The sequence below is a fragment of the Ammodytes marinus genome (genome assembly GCF_949987685.1).
Source record: "Ammodytes marinus genome assembly, chromosome: 1".
Classification (NCBI taxonomy): domain Eukaryota; kingdom Metazoa; phylum Chordata; class Actinopteri; order Uranoscopiformes; family Ammodytidae; genus Ammodytes; species Ammodytes marinus.
The window spans coordinates 25,486,331-25,503,437 of record NC_137230.1 but is presented as its reverse complement, the minus strand read 5'-3'; the positions used below and the strand labels follow the sequence as shown (position 1 = coordinate 25,503,437).

Sequence of the window (17,107 nt, the reverse complement as noted above, 5' to 3'; positions counted from 1 at the left end):
ATTGCTTTTTGTGCTATTGTATTATTCTGGTGAAATGGGGAGGAAAGAGAAAAAATATAAAATGCGGAAAAACTGTAAAAGAGTTGAAGATGTATTTTACGTCCTAAGGGAAATCCAGAGGCAGGTGTCAGTGTAAAGAGGAACGTAGAGGTGAAGAGAAAGAAGTGGCAAAAAGAGACAGCAAAAGATGGAAGGAAGAGAAAGGAAGGGAGATTTAAATAGCTTTTGAGTACTATCTTTTGGAGTAGCAGTGATTGACTGGGTGCCTGGAGGACCCCCAGAGGGGTCCGTCTGTTATGGCTGGGGCAAATCAGCATTATCGGATGAGGCAGTGGCAGGGACAACCAGTCACACTGGTCCCATCACGACTCAACACGGCAGCATGAATGTTTAACACTTATGTGTTCACATAGACATGGCACGCTTTTTCTTTCTTCTGCTGTTAAACACATGAAAACATCAGTGATGTACGTACTGCCTCCACACACACACACACACTCACACACACACACACACACACACACACACACACACACACACACACACACACACACACACACACACACACACACACACACACACACACAACTGGTTGCTTCTTTCAGCTGGCTCGAACCTATTGCTAGAAACATAAAAGAGATTTGTGTATTTGTATTTAGTGCAGGGACTTCTGCTACTGTAATTGTTACTATCTAATATCTACTATGCTTCCCAAGACCCTGATAGCTCTTCTGCTTCACTTCTTTGATTTTAGACATTTTGACTGCCAACTTGTACTGAATTTCATAATTTGCTTAGATTTGCATAATTTGCTTAAATGGAGCTGGAACTACAGCTGTGGACCAAGATCTAATGTGTGTGTGTGTGTGTGTGTGTGTGTGTGTTTATGTACAAGTACAGGTGCTTACAATTTGTGTGCATGGATGCAATTTTTGTGCATGTTTGACTTTGTGCATGTGCAGTGCATACAGTATGTTTATGTGTGTATGTGTGGTTGTGTGCATGTGTGTGAAGGTGAGGCAAGGTTGTTAATGTAGGGGTGAAGCGTACACCTCTAAGGTAGCTCTCTGCTTGCTGCCACAGGAGGCAAAAGGGCATGAGACTGGCATCAATTACAGAGTGAGAGTGAGGGCGCGAAAGGTGTGTATCTGGTGGGGTTCCAGATTTTCTGTCTTTAAATTAATTAATTACTTAATTTTACATCATTGGTTCATGCCACTGTGCAGATCTGGTCCAGCTTGATAGTGAGAGCAAGGCATTTACACGGCCAGGGTTAGGGGTTTCATTCCCAAAGGAGCTATGAGATATGAGGGCTAAAAATGTATGAAGCAAGGGTGTTGCAAGGGGCTTTGGATAAAAGATCCACCAAAGAGCATATGTTATGTTGACCTGCTATTTCTATCCAGGCTAAAGAAGAAGTGGCATAGCATAGCTTAGTAACCATTGCGAACAAAAGACGGCTAAAAAATAAACATAATATTGTAAAAAAGGAACTGATGTTCCTACCTAGTTGTAGAGTTATGCACTGACCTGAAACTGAGACGTGTGTCTTAAAGACCAGAACAGACTTAAGGTGTGGTACTGCCAGATTTAAGAAACCCAACTTGACACACATTGACACAAACTGTTGCAACAGAGATAAGGATGCACTAGTCTGATCCACTTATATTTGACACTGACAATGAACTTTAAAACGGATTTGGTCGTGTTGTCTCCAATCCACATTAAGTTCAGTTTCTCCTTAAATGCCTTTAATAAAATACTGTGTTGAAACTAAGGGTGGGTATTGGTTGGGTTTTTTTCCGATACCGTTTACTACTTGTTTTTTTTAAACGGTTCCGGTTCTTAAACGGTACTTCAAACGGTACTTTGAAACCTCAAAAAATGCCAATGTCAAAAAACAATGTCCCTTTATTTCCAGTGCCAAATTGAACACAATTAATAAATAAACACACACACACACACACACACACACACACACACACACACACACACACACACACCATGGACTGAAATGAAGTTGTATTCAGGAATGCAAAACCTATGGATTCACCAAATAAATGCCATTCTATAGCCTATATCCTATATGCTATGCTCAGAGACATAGCAAAGAAACAGCCAAATTTAAGTATGGTGTGGTAGCATGTGTTTTAGTTGATTATAATTTATTTTCAGTATTTTCAAGGAATAATTTTTTTTTAAATGTGTCCACCTTCTGTCATTTATCTTTCCGTTCCTACAACAATATACAGAGAAAATGGGAATTTCTTAGGCCTGTTTTGAATAGTAGAATTAATAGTGATTAATCCACAACATCCCGTGATCAATCTGATTAAAATGTTTAATCGTTTGGCAGCCCTAATAATTAAATTTGAAAATAACTAGACTGCAGCTTGACCAGAAGCAGATACTTAAGGCACCAGAATGGTCAAAATCCAACCCAAAACCTGGTGCATTTAAGCCTAGTTACAGAATCTTATTTCTGCCTGTGTCTCTCTACTCTTTCAGTGTGATACTGTAAATGTTCCCCCTTCCCTGTATGCTATCATGAAATACTCTTTTTTTGTTCAATGGCAACCCTCTTTGCTTTCTGCTCAGAGAAAGAAAAAGTCTTGGAGACTTATGGTCTTTATTAAAAGGTTGGTGTCACCTTATATATGTCCCAACTCTCTCTCTTTTTCTCTTTATCTTTTGTCTCTGCTTTTTTTCTTGGAGATGGTCCCCCCCCTCTGCCTCGTCTATCTCTCATTCCCTCCCCCCCTTTCATTGTCTCTCCCCCTCCACCGTCTTTGTCCTTCCCTCTTTTTCTCGCATTTTCCCTACACACACTCCCTCTCCCTCCCTCTCCATCTCCCTGGGGACAATTTTCTTTTCTTAAATAAACTGTCATAGCTAGTGTTAAAATATGGGCCGTACATGGGGTGAGCGCGGCAAGGCAAAGGCATGGGGCCCTGGGCTGGTATAAAACATGGATAATATGCTGTGAGAGGTAATTGTATCTTTTAGCACTGAGATGAGTAGAACAAATGTGTCTCCTCTCCATCCTCCCTCTCTCCCTCCCTCTCTCTCTCTTTATTCCTTGTCCTCCTCTTCCTATCACTTCCTTGACTCACTGCAGCCGTGCTAATATGATAGAGAGAATATTGGCTGTACATCAGAGCTGCTAACTGTTCATAGTGGGGTAAGGGCAGGTGCGGAAGGGGAGAGAGAGGACTGAAGAGGGCGGGAGAGGCTTGGATGGGGAATAACAAGGAGAGGAAGAGAGATAACAGGAGAGAAAGATGGTGTAAGAAAGAGAGAGGGAACGGTGACATTATGCCTGGAGATGCAAGAAGTAACACTTCACTTGATGATCTCTCGCTTGTAAAAGACAGGGATATCTGGGAATGTCCAGCAAGCTGGTTAAGGAGGAAATTGGAGAAGTGGACCTGGATCTGTCTTGACACAGCCGGCCAAAATAAGTCATTAGCCCTTCTTGGTGCTCCTTGGTTACTTGGTTCCTTCCTTCCTTTCATTCTCAGTCTTCCTTCTGATTTCCCCCCAATGACAGCTTTACTGGCTGTAAAATGAGGTGTGTTATCAGTGAGCGAGGTGACAGACACAGGGCAACACATCTGGAGAAGAGGGTCTGTGTGAGAGAGTTTGGTGAGGCGGGATGCACGGGGGCTGAGACAGTTGAGTCAGGGATTAGAGGAGGTTAAAAAAGAGGTGAGGAAGAGCAGACAAGCATGAGAAGAACAACACAAGAGGGGAAGGTCTGAGAAAGCAAACAAAAGATGGTTGAGCATAGTTCAACAGAGGAGAGCTGCGATGTGGGGATGAAAAGGAGAGATAGAAGTAGAGGTAAAGGAACTGAGAACCTAGGAGGTTAGAGGTGAAGATGGATTGGAAGATGTTGAAAAGTTAAGCATAAACTATGATTTACCTACAATGACATACTTCACAAAAAGTCTAAAGAAGGACACAAATTGGAGAAATCTCAGGAAAAGCAGCAGAGGATGGATCCCTCTTTCAAGATGTCCAGACATGTATGTACGTATGTATGTACAGAGCAGAAAAAAGGGAGGGAACAAGAGAAGATAGGATAGACAAGCAAAGTAATATAATACTGACAGATAACAGCAGAGGAGCTGATCAGATGAGGGTGAACTTGTGAGGATGAGAAACATATGAAGGATGGGGGGGGGGGGGGGGTTACCCCTAACCCCAACACCAACAAAGGGTATCATGCATTCACACAGTTCACACATACACAAACACCTATATAATCCTGCAAGTAGGCTTGAACTGCTTTAGCACTTAATACACTAATCGGACGACAGTAAAATATGTATCTAGAATTGGTTTCTAGTATAAGGCATCCCTAAATTCCCTCTCAACTACTTTGACCTTAAGCTGTCACAAGCAGCTAAGATAGCCCTTCTCCACATTCACGTACAATATTATATTTAAGTCTGACACTGTCAACTGCCACATGTCAGATGTTTCGGAAATGCCTGACTGTTTAGAATAATGAGAACCTTTTAGGTACATTACATTTCTGTGTTAACCTCTACTGGACCCTGTATATGAAAGCTATAATGTTGTTTACATCGCTTATCATTTATATTCAAATGACACAGACTTGCATTTTGTGTTGATTTTGGTTTTAATTAAACCATTAATCAATTATATCCACTTCAAATACAGAAGTCTACCTCATTAATAAACCTGCTGTTCTTTGCCCGTTACAAAAGTAATAGTTTCTATATCATACTGTTATATTTCAGAATAAGTATTGTTATTTATTTTCTCTGAACTTTTTACTTTTGTAGCCCAGAAAGTGAGCTTAGAAGAAACACTGCTGTCCACACTGTGTACTGAGCCATGGCTTGGCATGAGTGTGAAAATCGAGAAGAGCTTTAGTCAAAATGCCATTCTACAGATTACTAAAAGCTTTCCCACTCAGGGTTTCCCTGGGCATTTAGAGAGGCTTAGGTGGTAACATTGCCAGTGGGGTTTCTGTTGGACAGGGAAAGGGTTCTTGAAACTCCCTAAGAGCACAGACACCTTTAGTTGAAGAAAATAGTTTAATAAGGAGACAAGAAAACAAAGAAGACGTACAAAATATGTCATGGTAAATTTCATTTGACAGACAGTTAAACATGTAGCACGTCCTGTAGGTAGTGATGTAGTACATTCATATTTCTTTATCCATCAGTTTGGTCACAGAACAGCAAAAGTCATAATAATATGGAAGTTAAAATTGACATATGTAAAATGGTGTTTGTGCCCCTTGATTTGAGGCTTTGTGAGAATGTTGTTGGAGAAAACCGTGGCCAATGGGGCCAGGTACTAATGGAGCCATGAATGGTGGCAGAGACCACAGGTGGTGCAGGGGTTAGATTCAATATCCAATCTGGTCCAGGACTGAACCCTGCTGAACCCATCTCTTCTTCCAGTAATACTTATAGGCTATATTGTAGCTCAGTGTACATCTGAAAATACATGCAGTGAATGTGCCTTAAAGTTGCTTCCTTTCCTCTGGACTTCATGGACATTGTCCAAATGAGACTAGTTATCAACTCACAAAATGATTTAACTCCTGGTCCTTTTTTCCCCTCCGATCTCAAAGAACGGTGAAGTTACACTGGCTCACAGAGACATTTCATTTTCATTTTCCTTTATTTAACCTCGAAAGATCAATTGAGGGGTGACCCTCTTTTACAATGACGTCGAGTTTTGACAAAGTGAGGTAGAGGAAAGAAGCAGGTAAAAACACAGATGGACGTGGAAAGGGAAAAGTGAAAGGAAAGTGTTTGTGAACGCTAACAAAGGGGAGTTGGCTGTGTTTCAAAAGGGCGCATGGCGGCTAAGGAGGATGAAGCGCCTCAGGATTCATTTACATCAGGCCTGACAACTGCCTCACATCTCCCCAAGAGCCACACAGCTCTGGCTTAGAGATTCCTAAAGAGGGCCCTTCTTCTAGCTCCTTCTCTTACAACCGCTCTCGGACTTCTTTTTCTCCCTCCCTCTCTCGCTCTTCTGCTCTCATGCGCTTGCCAGTCTTCAATCAGCCATCATGAAAGTGTCTGTCTGGGCGTCTTAACTATCCTCTGAGAGGCAGGCACTTGTCTGGGCCTGCCTTCATCCCCTAAAGGGCTTTTTTGACTTGGACTTATTTCCCTCCTCACACCTTTTCAACTTCCCTAAAGAGCTGACAACAAGTGAGAGCGACAGGGCAAGATAAACATGAGGCAAAGAGATAGGATGGAAAGATGAGAGGGGGAAGAGAAAGTAAAGATTGTTGTGAAAAATATCGCGCAAGAGAGAGAGAGAGAGAGAGAGAGATAGCAAGATAAAGAGAGAAGGAGCAAATGAAAACAAGGTGACGGTAAGTGAAACACAGGAAAATGGTTAAGGAATCAAATGACCTCAGGAGCAGGAGAAAGGACGAAGCAAGAAGGACCAGAGCAGAAGAGAGACAGGAATGGTGAAGGAGGAGAGGGCAGCTCTAGTAAGACAGGCAGAGTCATGTTTATCAGTGGTTGGTTCCACAGTGTGTTTCCCAAATGCAGCATTTTTGGGGATAGGCTAAAGGGAGAGAGTAGGATAGGGAGGAGGGGGCTGGGTGGGTGTCTTTCTTTTTTTGCCTGGGTTTGATGTGAAAAGAAGCTTCTACTTCTTTGACAGTGTTGTCCGCTGTGCAGTTTTTAATATTCATGCAGCAGATCGGGAAAGGAGTAGAGAAGAGATTTTTTGGTCAAACAGAAAGCTAATTTGCGGCTGAGGCAGTTTAGCCTGAGGCTCTTTTTGGTACTGGGGAAATGAGCTGGAAGATTAGCCGTATGTATGTATAATTCACATACTCAGGTCAGTCTCACACACATATACACATGCATAGATATGCAAAAACACACCAACGCTTTTGTAGATAGATGCACATATGCACATACAGAGCAGCTGCCACTCTCAATGAGACTTTGTGTGTTATAGTAGTACCCTGCTTACTGCTGTATCTGCCCCTCAGGCCGCTCCCTTACATGTACGTAGGTTCCACTGTGCCGCATGGTGATTCCAAGGATGCTTCCTGTAAATGCTGATTTATTAATTGAACAACTTTGTTCTTTTTCCCCTGACAACCTGTTGTAGAGTTTACATAGATTTAATTGTCCCCCCCCCCCACACACACACACAAAGCAATCACACTATGTGATTGCTCTGGCCTTCTTCACCCTGATGAAATATTTAAGCTACTCTGAAAAGAAAAACAAAATTATGTTTTGCCTATTCTATGACAATTTAAAGTACCGTAGCATTCACAATGTGATGACAGTTTTTGTTTTGCTCCCATGGAAAATAAAGACTCTTTACTGTATAAGGCTGGGAATCCACAAATGAATACAATGGTCAGCCCAGACTTACTGTATGTCTCACTCACTGATTTCTAGGTCCATGACAGAAGTGTGAGTCTATTCCTGGATGGGCTTGAGGAGGATGGGACACCATTTGACACACATCCCCTGACTGCCAGGCTCTCTGATATCAGTGAGGACACTGCCATGTGGGTGGGACTCAGCTCCAATGGTAAAGATGACTTTTTTTAAACATGTATTCCTGTTTTTAGATTTTGTACACATGATGAGTTAAATTGTTTTGGAGATTAAGTTGATGTACATTCCTTAAAAGGTCTACGAAATCAAAGTTACATAAAAAAAATTATTTTGGCATTATGTTCTGTAAAAATGTAGGTCTGTTCTTATATTTCCAGCAACAAAACATAAATGAATCATTAAAAATTCCAATCAGTTATACATGTTAGAAAAAATATAAAACTGAAGCCGAAATCTCAAATAACAAGCAAGGACATTCGTATTTCAAACATGAAACCAGCCCAACCCCAACAATCCTCCTCCTAGGAAAGTGGAGAAGAATTACCTCTTAGTTTATCTTGTCTATATATCTGAGTATGATGTCAATGACTACTCCGCCTTTATTTTCCTCCCAGCCTTTATCCCCCTTCAACTACACATCTGTGATTGATTGGTGGTGCCGTCTCAGAGTCAATAGGAGAGAAATTGAGAGAAAAATTATATCCGTTCATCTCCAGGGTGATAAACGAGTGTTTTTCTTCTCGTTTATCAGGTATTGATCCCTAGTTCACGGCAGGTAGCATCTGATCAGCTGAAGATCACATCAGTGGGGGTGATCAATACAAGTGATTGGCTCGGGGGAGTGTGTGTGTGTGTGTGTGTGTGTGTGTGTGTGTGTGTGTGCGCGCGTGCATGCCTGCGTGTGTGTGTCTTTGTGTGTTTGTGTGTGTGTGTGTGTGTGTGTGTGTGTGCGTGCGTGCGTGTGTGTGCGTGCGTGTGTATGTGTGGTTGTTAAACCTGGGGGCTGTGTCTGGAATTCTGACTAGTTGATTGATTATGCAAACGCTGATCAGATGTTTTGATTAACAACTATGTCTGCTTTTGGAGTGGTCCCTACTAGCTGAAAGTACTAGCTGCTTGTTTACAGCAAGAGGGTGTCAAAAGAAGGGCTTTAAATGTCAAGCATATTGTTAAAGTGGCTGACACGGTTAGCACAATCAGTTGTTGAAGTTAAAACCAAATCAAGTTTTCGATGCTAATAATGGTTGCCGTTAATTCAGTCGCTATACCAACGCAGGATGCCTTCACACGCACTATGGGTTCACAGTAAACAATGCAGTATGTAATCCAGCGATATGCTCATTGTAATTTTATGTAATGCATATCATCCTCACTAATTACTTGTCACTTTCTTGCAACCATGCCAGAGCTGTAATAAGTTACTGATAATGCAAATAAAACATTTCTAATGTTGTTGCTTCACATGAAAACACTTTGTGGTTCTACTGTGAAACAATCACTGCATAGTGTTAAAAGCAGTAGTTAAAAACAAGACAACATGTACAATGTAATATTATAAATTATGTCATTTTAGTATTTTTCATCAAGAGTGGGTCAGCTTTAAATATTGTGGGGACTGTTGAAACAAGTAGACATAGAGAGTTGCTGTCAATAGGATATATCATCTTACTGTGCCTTATTGTTTTATGGAAAAGTACTTGCCCTATTTACATGTAAAAATGCTGTTCATTTGCCTTTTTTTTGCAAACCATCCGCTTAAGGGGTGTTTGCTGTATTAAACTCGAGTTTCTGCTACCACCAGTAACCATGGGTTTCAAAGAGAATATTGGAAGAATATAGAAATTATATTTAGCATTTAAAGTGTAAGGAGAGCAAAAAAACAAAGAGCAAAATCAAGTCAAACACATAACTCTTAGTTGTCTTAACTACTTTCATCTGTTCCAACACACAAAAACACGGAAGAGGAAACTTAGAGTGAGGGGATGATAGAAACTGAAACATAGAGAGAGAAGACAGAGAAGAGAGAATTAAGGCTTATACCTTGCATCATCTCAGTAACAATAGGGAGTGTGCTTTTCAGAGGAAACCATAATCCCATTTCCACACGCTAAAGAAATCCTGAGCCAAAGCCTAAGGCTGCACAACCACACACTGCTCTAACACACTTACATCCCATAACACTTTCTCCCTCTTTCTCTGTTTTACCCCCCACCCCAAACACATACACACACACACACACACGCTCACACACACACACATGCTCACACACACATGCTCACATTGAAGCCATGCCAAACATGGCAAAGCCTCTCTGAAATACACACATACGCACACACACACACTCATACGCTCTTTCCCTAAAGTAATGTTTTTTGGGAATACACACGGTAAAGCCTCTAACACACACATACACACACACACACACACACACACACACACACACACACACACACACACTTGCACACACACACACACACACACACACACTTGCACAGACAAAGCTAGAGAGGCATGGCAGGGGTTCTGTCGATGCTTAGTGACGTTTATCTGTTTTCTAAGAGTTGTTGTCAAACTAGACAGAAGTTGGTTGGACACCTAAAGACTCTGGCTCTTTTTAGACCAGCATCAACATCTTGGACGTCGGTCTCTTATGTTCTATCCAACATTGTCACATACAGTATATGCTGGTCAGTTATGTGTTTGAAGGTGTTTTTTGTGTGCAGTCCAGTCTGGACATTGTGCCCATATGTTTGAGATGTTCCAGTGTCTGTTCAAGAGACTTGGCTTGTTTGATGATGATGCATATCTTGTCCAACATCTTTGCGTTTACCATTTGCCGAGTTTTTCTCTCAGACAGCAAACTATACCAGACTTCTCTCTAACTGTTTCTGTGCTAAAATATGTATTGCTACTTATTATATTAAAGTATTCCTTCCTTAATAGCTTAAAGAAAGAGTGACCGATTAGTGGAAGATTCCTCTGCAGCAGTTTTGATAATTGATTCACCGTTGTAGTAATTTTTCATGAACAAATTCTGCTTCTTCTAGCAACCACATGTGGAGAATTCCTTCTTTACTTTGTCATACAGTATATTAGCAAACTAATATCTTGGGTTTATAAAAGTTAATCCGGCAACACGGACAAGTATTTTAGGCTATGGAAATGTATGATAGGCATTTATATTATTTTCTTATAATTGTAGATTAAACAATTAATTAATTATTAAAACATGTATTTTGCTAATGAATCTACTTGGAATTTAGACAGAAAAGATTTAAAAATGTCCAGAATGGAGCGAGTTAAGCACACTGATGCATAAATCCTGTGGAGCAGTTTTCCTCAGTGAAAATGAGTGTTGCCAGTGGGTAATACGTGACTATCCGTAGATAGACCTGTTTCGGCCCTGGCCTAAAAAACCAAGCTAATGAATTTTCCTTATAAGCCTTGCTGCTCTCTTGTGGAAGCAAATGTAGACGTGGTGGCGGATTCTGTTCAGCTTTGTATCATGAACTTGGCCATTACAAGCGGCTGTGGACCGCCTCACTTAGCTGAGAAACTGATAAGATAATCTACTAAATACTGTGAAATCCTCTCACTCACTGCCTTCAGTACAAACCCATTAACACTTTCTTTATGTTCTTTTCTCCTCTCTTTTCTTCCCTCCAGGGTCTAATCAGTTCATTGGGCGGATGCAGGACTTTAGATTTTATCCTGCTACTCTGACCAACAGGTGAGTTGCATGGAGTAAGACAGAGAGACAGATTATGAGGGAATCAAAAAAGGAAATACAGTGAATGAATATTGTGAAAGAAAGGGTTAGAATGAAAAGTAAAGGAACTGTGGTCAACACAAGAAAAGCAGAGGACGTGATTGTTATAGATTGATTGAATAGAGGGAGTAAGGGATAGAATTTAGGAGAAAAAGACAGGTATTTTATAGATTAAAAGCAACAAGAGAAGGGGAGCAGAATGGAGTGATAAAGGGAAAGATGGTTAGAGGAAAGAAGGGGAAGGCTAATCGTTGCATCTTAAGATCCATACTGCTTCCAGAGGATTTTCCTGAGAATTCAATAGAAGGCAATTAGTGTTTTGCTTACCGGTGATGTACTGCGCACAGTAAGGACTTGGAGCTTACAAGTTGCTCTCATCAAGACTGGGGTAAAACAAATTGAAAGATTGAGTTTTCAAACTATGCCTTTGATTTTCCACTTTGCACTAAGTGTTCAGTCAAAGGCCCATCAACTGCTGCGTTAAGATATTATCTAAAACATGTAGTTATTACAAAGCCTTGTTTGGTCACTTGTCACTCTTGTTCATTCACACGATAACTGGACAACTTCAATTGTATTTACAGTCAATGTTTTTTCCTTTGGTGGTTCAAACATTTTTATTTTTATTCATATATAAATTGCTGTGTGGTTGTGGCCAGATACAATTTAATAAAAAAAAATGCAAAATCATTAAGCAATGTTTAACTTTGGCGTTATAGTCAAATTGTTGGCTGTTCCTTGTTTTAACAGGGAAATAGTGGAGATTTACTCAGGTGTCCTGCCTGAGCTCCATGCCCAGTCGGAGTGTCGCTGTCCTCCCAGTCATCCCAGAGTACACCCTTTAGTTGAAAGGTACCTAGTTACAATTTCTGATGCATATTTATTCTTAAATACAGTATGTGTATATGTATTAACATTTTAATTCAAATACAGTACCTAAACTCTTGAACTTTCACTGTTCACAGATACTGCATTCCTAGTGGTGTTGAGGACATCACCAATGATAGAGTTTTAAGACTCAACCTTAATGCCCACCCACTCAGTTATATCAACGATCAGGACATGGGCACCTCATGGCTTTCTAAGATCATGACCACACAGGAACTGGCTGAAGGAGTCACCATGACTCTGGATTTGGGAAACGGACAATACCAGGTACGACAGCTAATAATACACATGCAACCAAGCACATTTACAGATATTATTGGACAGTTCAACTCTTTGTGCAGTGTACACTTGGAAATGCTTCAGTACAAACATTGCACAGTATCTATCCGCTAGCACCTGTATGTGCAGTGGACAGTAGTTTCATTCTCTCTCTAAGCACTGCAGTGAGAGACAGGCAGGAGAAGAGCAACAGAGTGAAAGAGAGATTTCTGGATTTGGCCGTTGTCGACACTGGGCCTGTCAAAAGACTTGTCCCTCTACTCTCTGAAGTGTGTATGTGAGCGTGGGCAAGGATTTTGGGAGCTGTCCTGACGCGGTAGATCAACTCAAGTCCCTAGATAAAAGACGCTTTCTGAAGTTGGGGTATGTGTGTTGCGGTGTGTGGGGTTTTGCACAGCGGTGATGGCTTAATGCACTCCCTGCTGTGTAACCCAGTGTCCCAGCACACACTGTACTGGGGCAGATAACGCTTAACACACATACCCACAACTGTCCACACCTACACATAAATACACACGTACACACATGTGTTTATGTGACATACGAAACTACTTTTGTGTGTATTTGTGTAAATATGTGTCTGAGCTTTGTGTTAGGGCTGACGGTTTTAAACTGAAACCTTAAATCATCATTTAAGGTTGCGTATACAAGAAGAAAAGTAATGACTTATAATGACATTTTTATTATTAGAACAAGACTAAAATCAACAAGACCAGTTATTAAAATATGATTTGTGTCTACACACAGAAGCTCATCGATTTTCTTTAATTTTAAGTTTTAATTTCTATTTATTTTTGCAGACAGAGGGGCTCCAAAAGTAGTATACCCTTTTAATAGATTGCAATGCAAAACAATAACAGCTCTTACTTAGGTGAATAAAAACACATTATAAAAAAAAATTATTTATTGCGTGTTTGTTGCTTTAGATTGGGATACTTTGACAGGTGTGCTTGTATTGCCGATAAGGTTCTATTCATGCAAACTTGTTCCCCCCTCCTCCAGGTATTCTACGTTATAATTCAGTTTGGCGGCCTCTTGCCTGAGTCAGTTCTGATCCAAAGACGGAGGTCTGACTTCAGCGAACTTGAGAGTGGCACCACCACAGAACAGCCCTGGCTGGACTGGCAGTACATGGCCAGAAACTGCAGTGTGTTTGAAATGCAGAACAATGGGCCTTTACCGAGACCAGATTCAGTCAACTGTCTGCAGCTGCCCAGGTAGGTAAACGATTTGTGAATATTTGGCCATGCAGGTGTGGAAAACGGCCTGTTTTATTGACAATGAACTGAAGTAATGCGAGAAAAATATTATATAGTGTACCCAATTTCTTATTTTTTTCCACTTTTATACAAATTGACTAAATAAGTTAAAAATAATTTTATATATAGTTCATTATTGTCTTATTCTAGATTCAGTAAGATGGTGAAAAATAAAGTCTTTGCTTTGAATAATTTCTATGTGATAGAAATATTTCAAAGCAGAAAAATCTTTCAGAAAAATCTGAAAATTACCTCCTCAAAATTCTCCCAAGAGAAGAACCACATGTTTTTGGTCTCTTTAAAGCAGAGGAGTTAAAACAGAAATTACTAGCTAGACTAAATGAGGAAGTAAATGAACGCACACAAATACACATGAACGCACATTTATGCACGCATGTGTTTATGTGTGCTTGGTCAAAAGAAATCAAAGGAAATCAGACGCATAGCCATTACACACACACACACACACACACACACACACACGCACACACACACACACACACACACACACATACAAACAATTAACATGCACACACACCGTCGCTCTCACAGTGACTGGATTTATAAAGCTAACCACCCACAGCGCTGCCTTGGCACATGACTCATACCAGGCTCTCCATTGGCACTACATAGAGAACTGGAATTGGAACATAGCCTCAACATACACACAATCTCTCGTACGAAATCTTGGCATACCTGCTCATATCAAGGCCTTGGTTGGCACTAGATAGAACAGGTATGAAAAGATCACAGATCATATAGTCAATGCTTATTTTTCAGTTGACTGATCAATTATATCACATACAACCTTTTCTGGCACAGTTATAGTTATTAGTGAAATTGGCATGAGAGCAATTGAACATCACACTGGCAACATAATAACACACTCTGTGACATTAGTGGTTGATAATTCTATCAAAAAGAGCACTGCTTTTGATGTTGCAAGAGTTATGTGTTTTTATCTAGAAGATATATTTAATCCCGCAAGAGACATTACCTCCTCTGAGCACGCCTCAGTCATCTCAGGTGTTTTCATACCAGTCGATTACAGCACCGCTCCAGGAGAGATGTTAGTGATCCCTTTGCATCTTGTCTACATGTACACATAAACAAGTAAGCAGGGTTGTTTGTGGTACGAACAGCATTGCCCACACCCATCAAAGGCAAGTGAGTGCTGGAACTAAATTAATAAAGATACAATTTGAGGGATGAGTAACAATCTTTTTTTTGGTAGTTACAACTGCAACAGTAAAACAAAGTATGGGTGTTGCTTCTGTTTTATTGTAAATTCAACCATTAGAGCTGTAGTATAACTATATATTAGTAGTAGCCTATATTCTCATATTCCTGTTTTTTGTATTGTTTTGTTTTTTTGTTCCAGTGACGTGTCCTTCTCAGGAGGTAACATCACATTCAGCCTGCTGACACCAGAGCCAAATATGAGGCCAGGCTACAATGACTTTTACAACAGTCCTGCCCTGCAGAAGATGGTGCAAGCCACCCAAGTCAGGATACACCTGAGAGGACAATACCACACCAGAGCAGCTGGGGTCAACCAGCGGCACATATACTATGCCATCAAAGAGATCACAATCAGTGGAAGGTGAGGAGTTATAAATCCATATAATATACATTTAGAAATGTTGTAGTAATAAGTAATCATTTGTTGAAATAAACACTCGAAGATATTTTCAGCGTTGATTTTTTAAAAATGGTGAGCATAGTTCAACATGTAGGGAAATATTTTGACACGTATAGTTGAGTTTCAGCAGAGCTTTCAGAGAGTAATTGTGAGCACATCTCTTCATTAGACTGACAAAGTGAGTGTTTTTTATGACTGTGGTAATTATAGGATTATGCAGGAGGCAATCATCTCTAACTCTCTCTCTCTTCCTCCCTTTCCCTCTAAGCTGTTTTAATTAGTAGCTTGTTACAGTCAAGTAGGAGAAACAGAGATTTAAAGCTGCTGAAATCTCATCTGTGCATTCTTCATCCCTCCCTGTCTCCCCTCTCTTTCATTCTTCTTCCATCTCTATATCTCTTTTCTCTTTATATAGCATGTAAATAGGCATGTTGGCAAGAGAGAGCCCACTCATAACTTGAGTATGTGTGTCTTTTTGTATTCATGAGCATTGTGTGTCCTACGCCTACGGGTTAGAACAATGTCCCTTTGACATTACATGGCACAAACATGTAATATAATCTTTGCCATACATATAGTAGTAGCCTTTTTTTTTGCTATATTTTCTTACATTAACACTAGTGCTGCACAATTTGGTGAAATTTTGCGATTATACGGTTTTGCGACTGTTGGAAAGGCCGCTTCCCTCATGCACCTGCACTCGCCGTGCCGGCGCTCATATTACTTTCTGGACATTCCATGCTCACAGAGGGGCAGAGAGTTTGTGTGCGTTATTGCCCAAAATGTGAGCTTGTTGATTGTGAACGGCACCTAACATGTTTTGAGTTAAGCCTACTGAGACTCGTGTGAGTTTATTACATGTTTGTCACGGCCTGTGTTAAGCTAATTATTATGTAGAAAACGGCGATTTTATCATAATTATGCCTCCTTACGTAGTTGAAGTTACTAGCCTAATGTCACACTACTATATTTTAGCCCCTGATAGTAATGTTATTTAGCTACATATAACGCCATGTCAGCGATCTTTGTGTGTGTGAATTTGCGGCTCCTTAATTAGTCTAACGGTCAACGTTAGTGAGCCATTGAGCCCTTTGTTCTATGTTATCCCGCCTTTGGCCACTTAACACTGGTTTGTGTTCAACCATTGTAACACTGTGTTAGTGAAACAGTATGTTTATTTAGCCTACCTGTAGTAATGCTCGGGCAATACTCATATTTCCTTTATCATTTTGCATATTGTGAACATATTGCAGCCTATAGTATTTGATATTAATGTGAATGTGTTTTCTTGTTTATTTCCCTTTCAGACCACACACACATTCACTCATTTATGCAAACCCTAATTACCTCAAAGCCTAAATGATCCATCCTGTGCATTGCTGTGCTGTGCTGTAATCCACAACAGTCTTCTATTAAAGCCCATGACTGCATCATATCATCTACTGTGTGTTCTTACCAACACCCCAGGAAGACACTCCACTCTAACCCAATAACCTTATACAGTCCACCTATTCAACAGCAAATGCAATAATAAATAAATGGTCAAAAAGTGACTTATATTACATATATTACTCATAAAAAATTAGAAGAAGAGCATTTAGCTATTTGAAAACCATTGTTATTAATATATCCATGTTCATAGCTTTACTGTTACAATGTAACAGTCTGCCAGTCACTTTTTTCAGTTATATTTCCGTAAAATTAAATCATTGCTATGCAATGAAGCTAAGGCATCCAAAAACCAGACAAAATACTTCATGAGGAAAATCTCCAGTGCTTACATGTTTTAAAGTTTTGAAAGTGGAATGAAGAGAACAAAAAGTGAAAGGATACACAGGGAAGTATTTGAAAGCGAGAAAGCAACTGGATATTTGAACGAATAATTAAATGATTGTTC

General features: G+C 40.2%; 1 protein-coding gene across 1 annotated transcript in view; it reads left to right on the top strand.

Moving 5' to 3' along the window:
- Window positions 1-17,107, top strand: part of ush2a (Usher syndrome 2A (autosomal recessive, mild)) — a gene marked incomplete at both ends in the record, with an annotated part of 196,702 nt that overhangs the window by 19,747 nt on the left and 159,848 nt on the right. Inside the window, 6 exons of the mRNA XM_080028654.1 lie at window positions 7,431-7,566; window positions 11,040-11,103; window positions 11,893-11,994; window positions 12,108-12,297; window positions 13,312-13,526; window positions 14,950-15,171. Of these exons, the coding sequence (XP_079884780.1) occupies window positions 7,431-7,566; window positions 11,040-11,103; window positions 11,893-11,994; window positions 12,108-12,297; window positions 13,312-13,526; window positions 14,950-15,171 (929 nt within the window). The remainder of the gene's footprint in view (window positions 1-7,430; window positions 7,567-11,039; window positions 11,104-11,892; window positions 11,995-12,107; window positions 12,298-13,311; window positions 13,527-14,949; window positions 15,172-17,107) is intronic.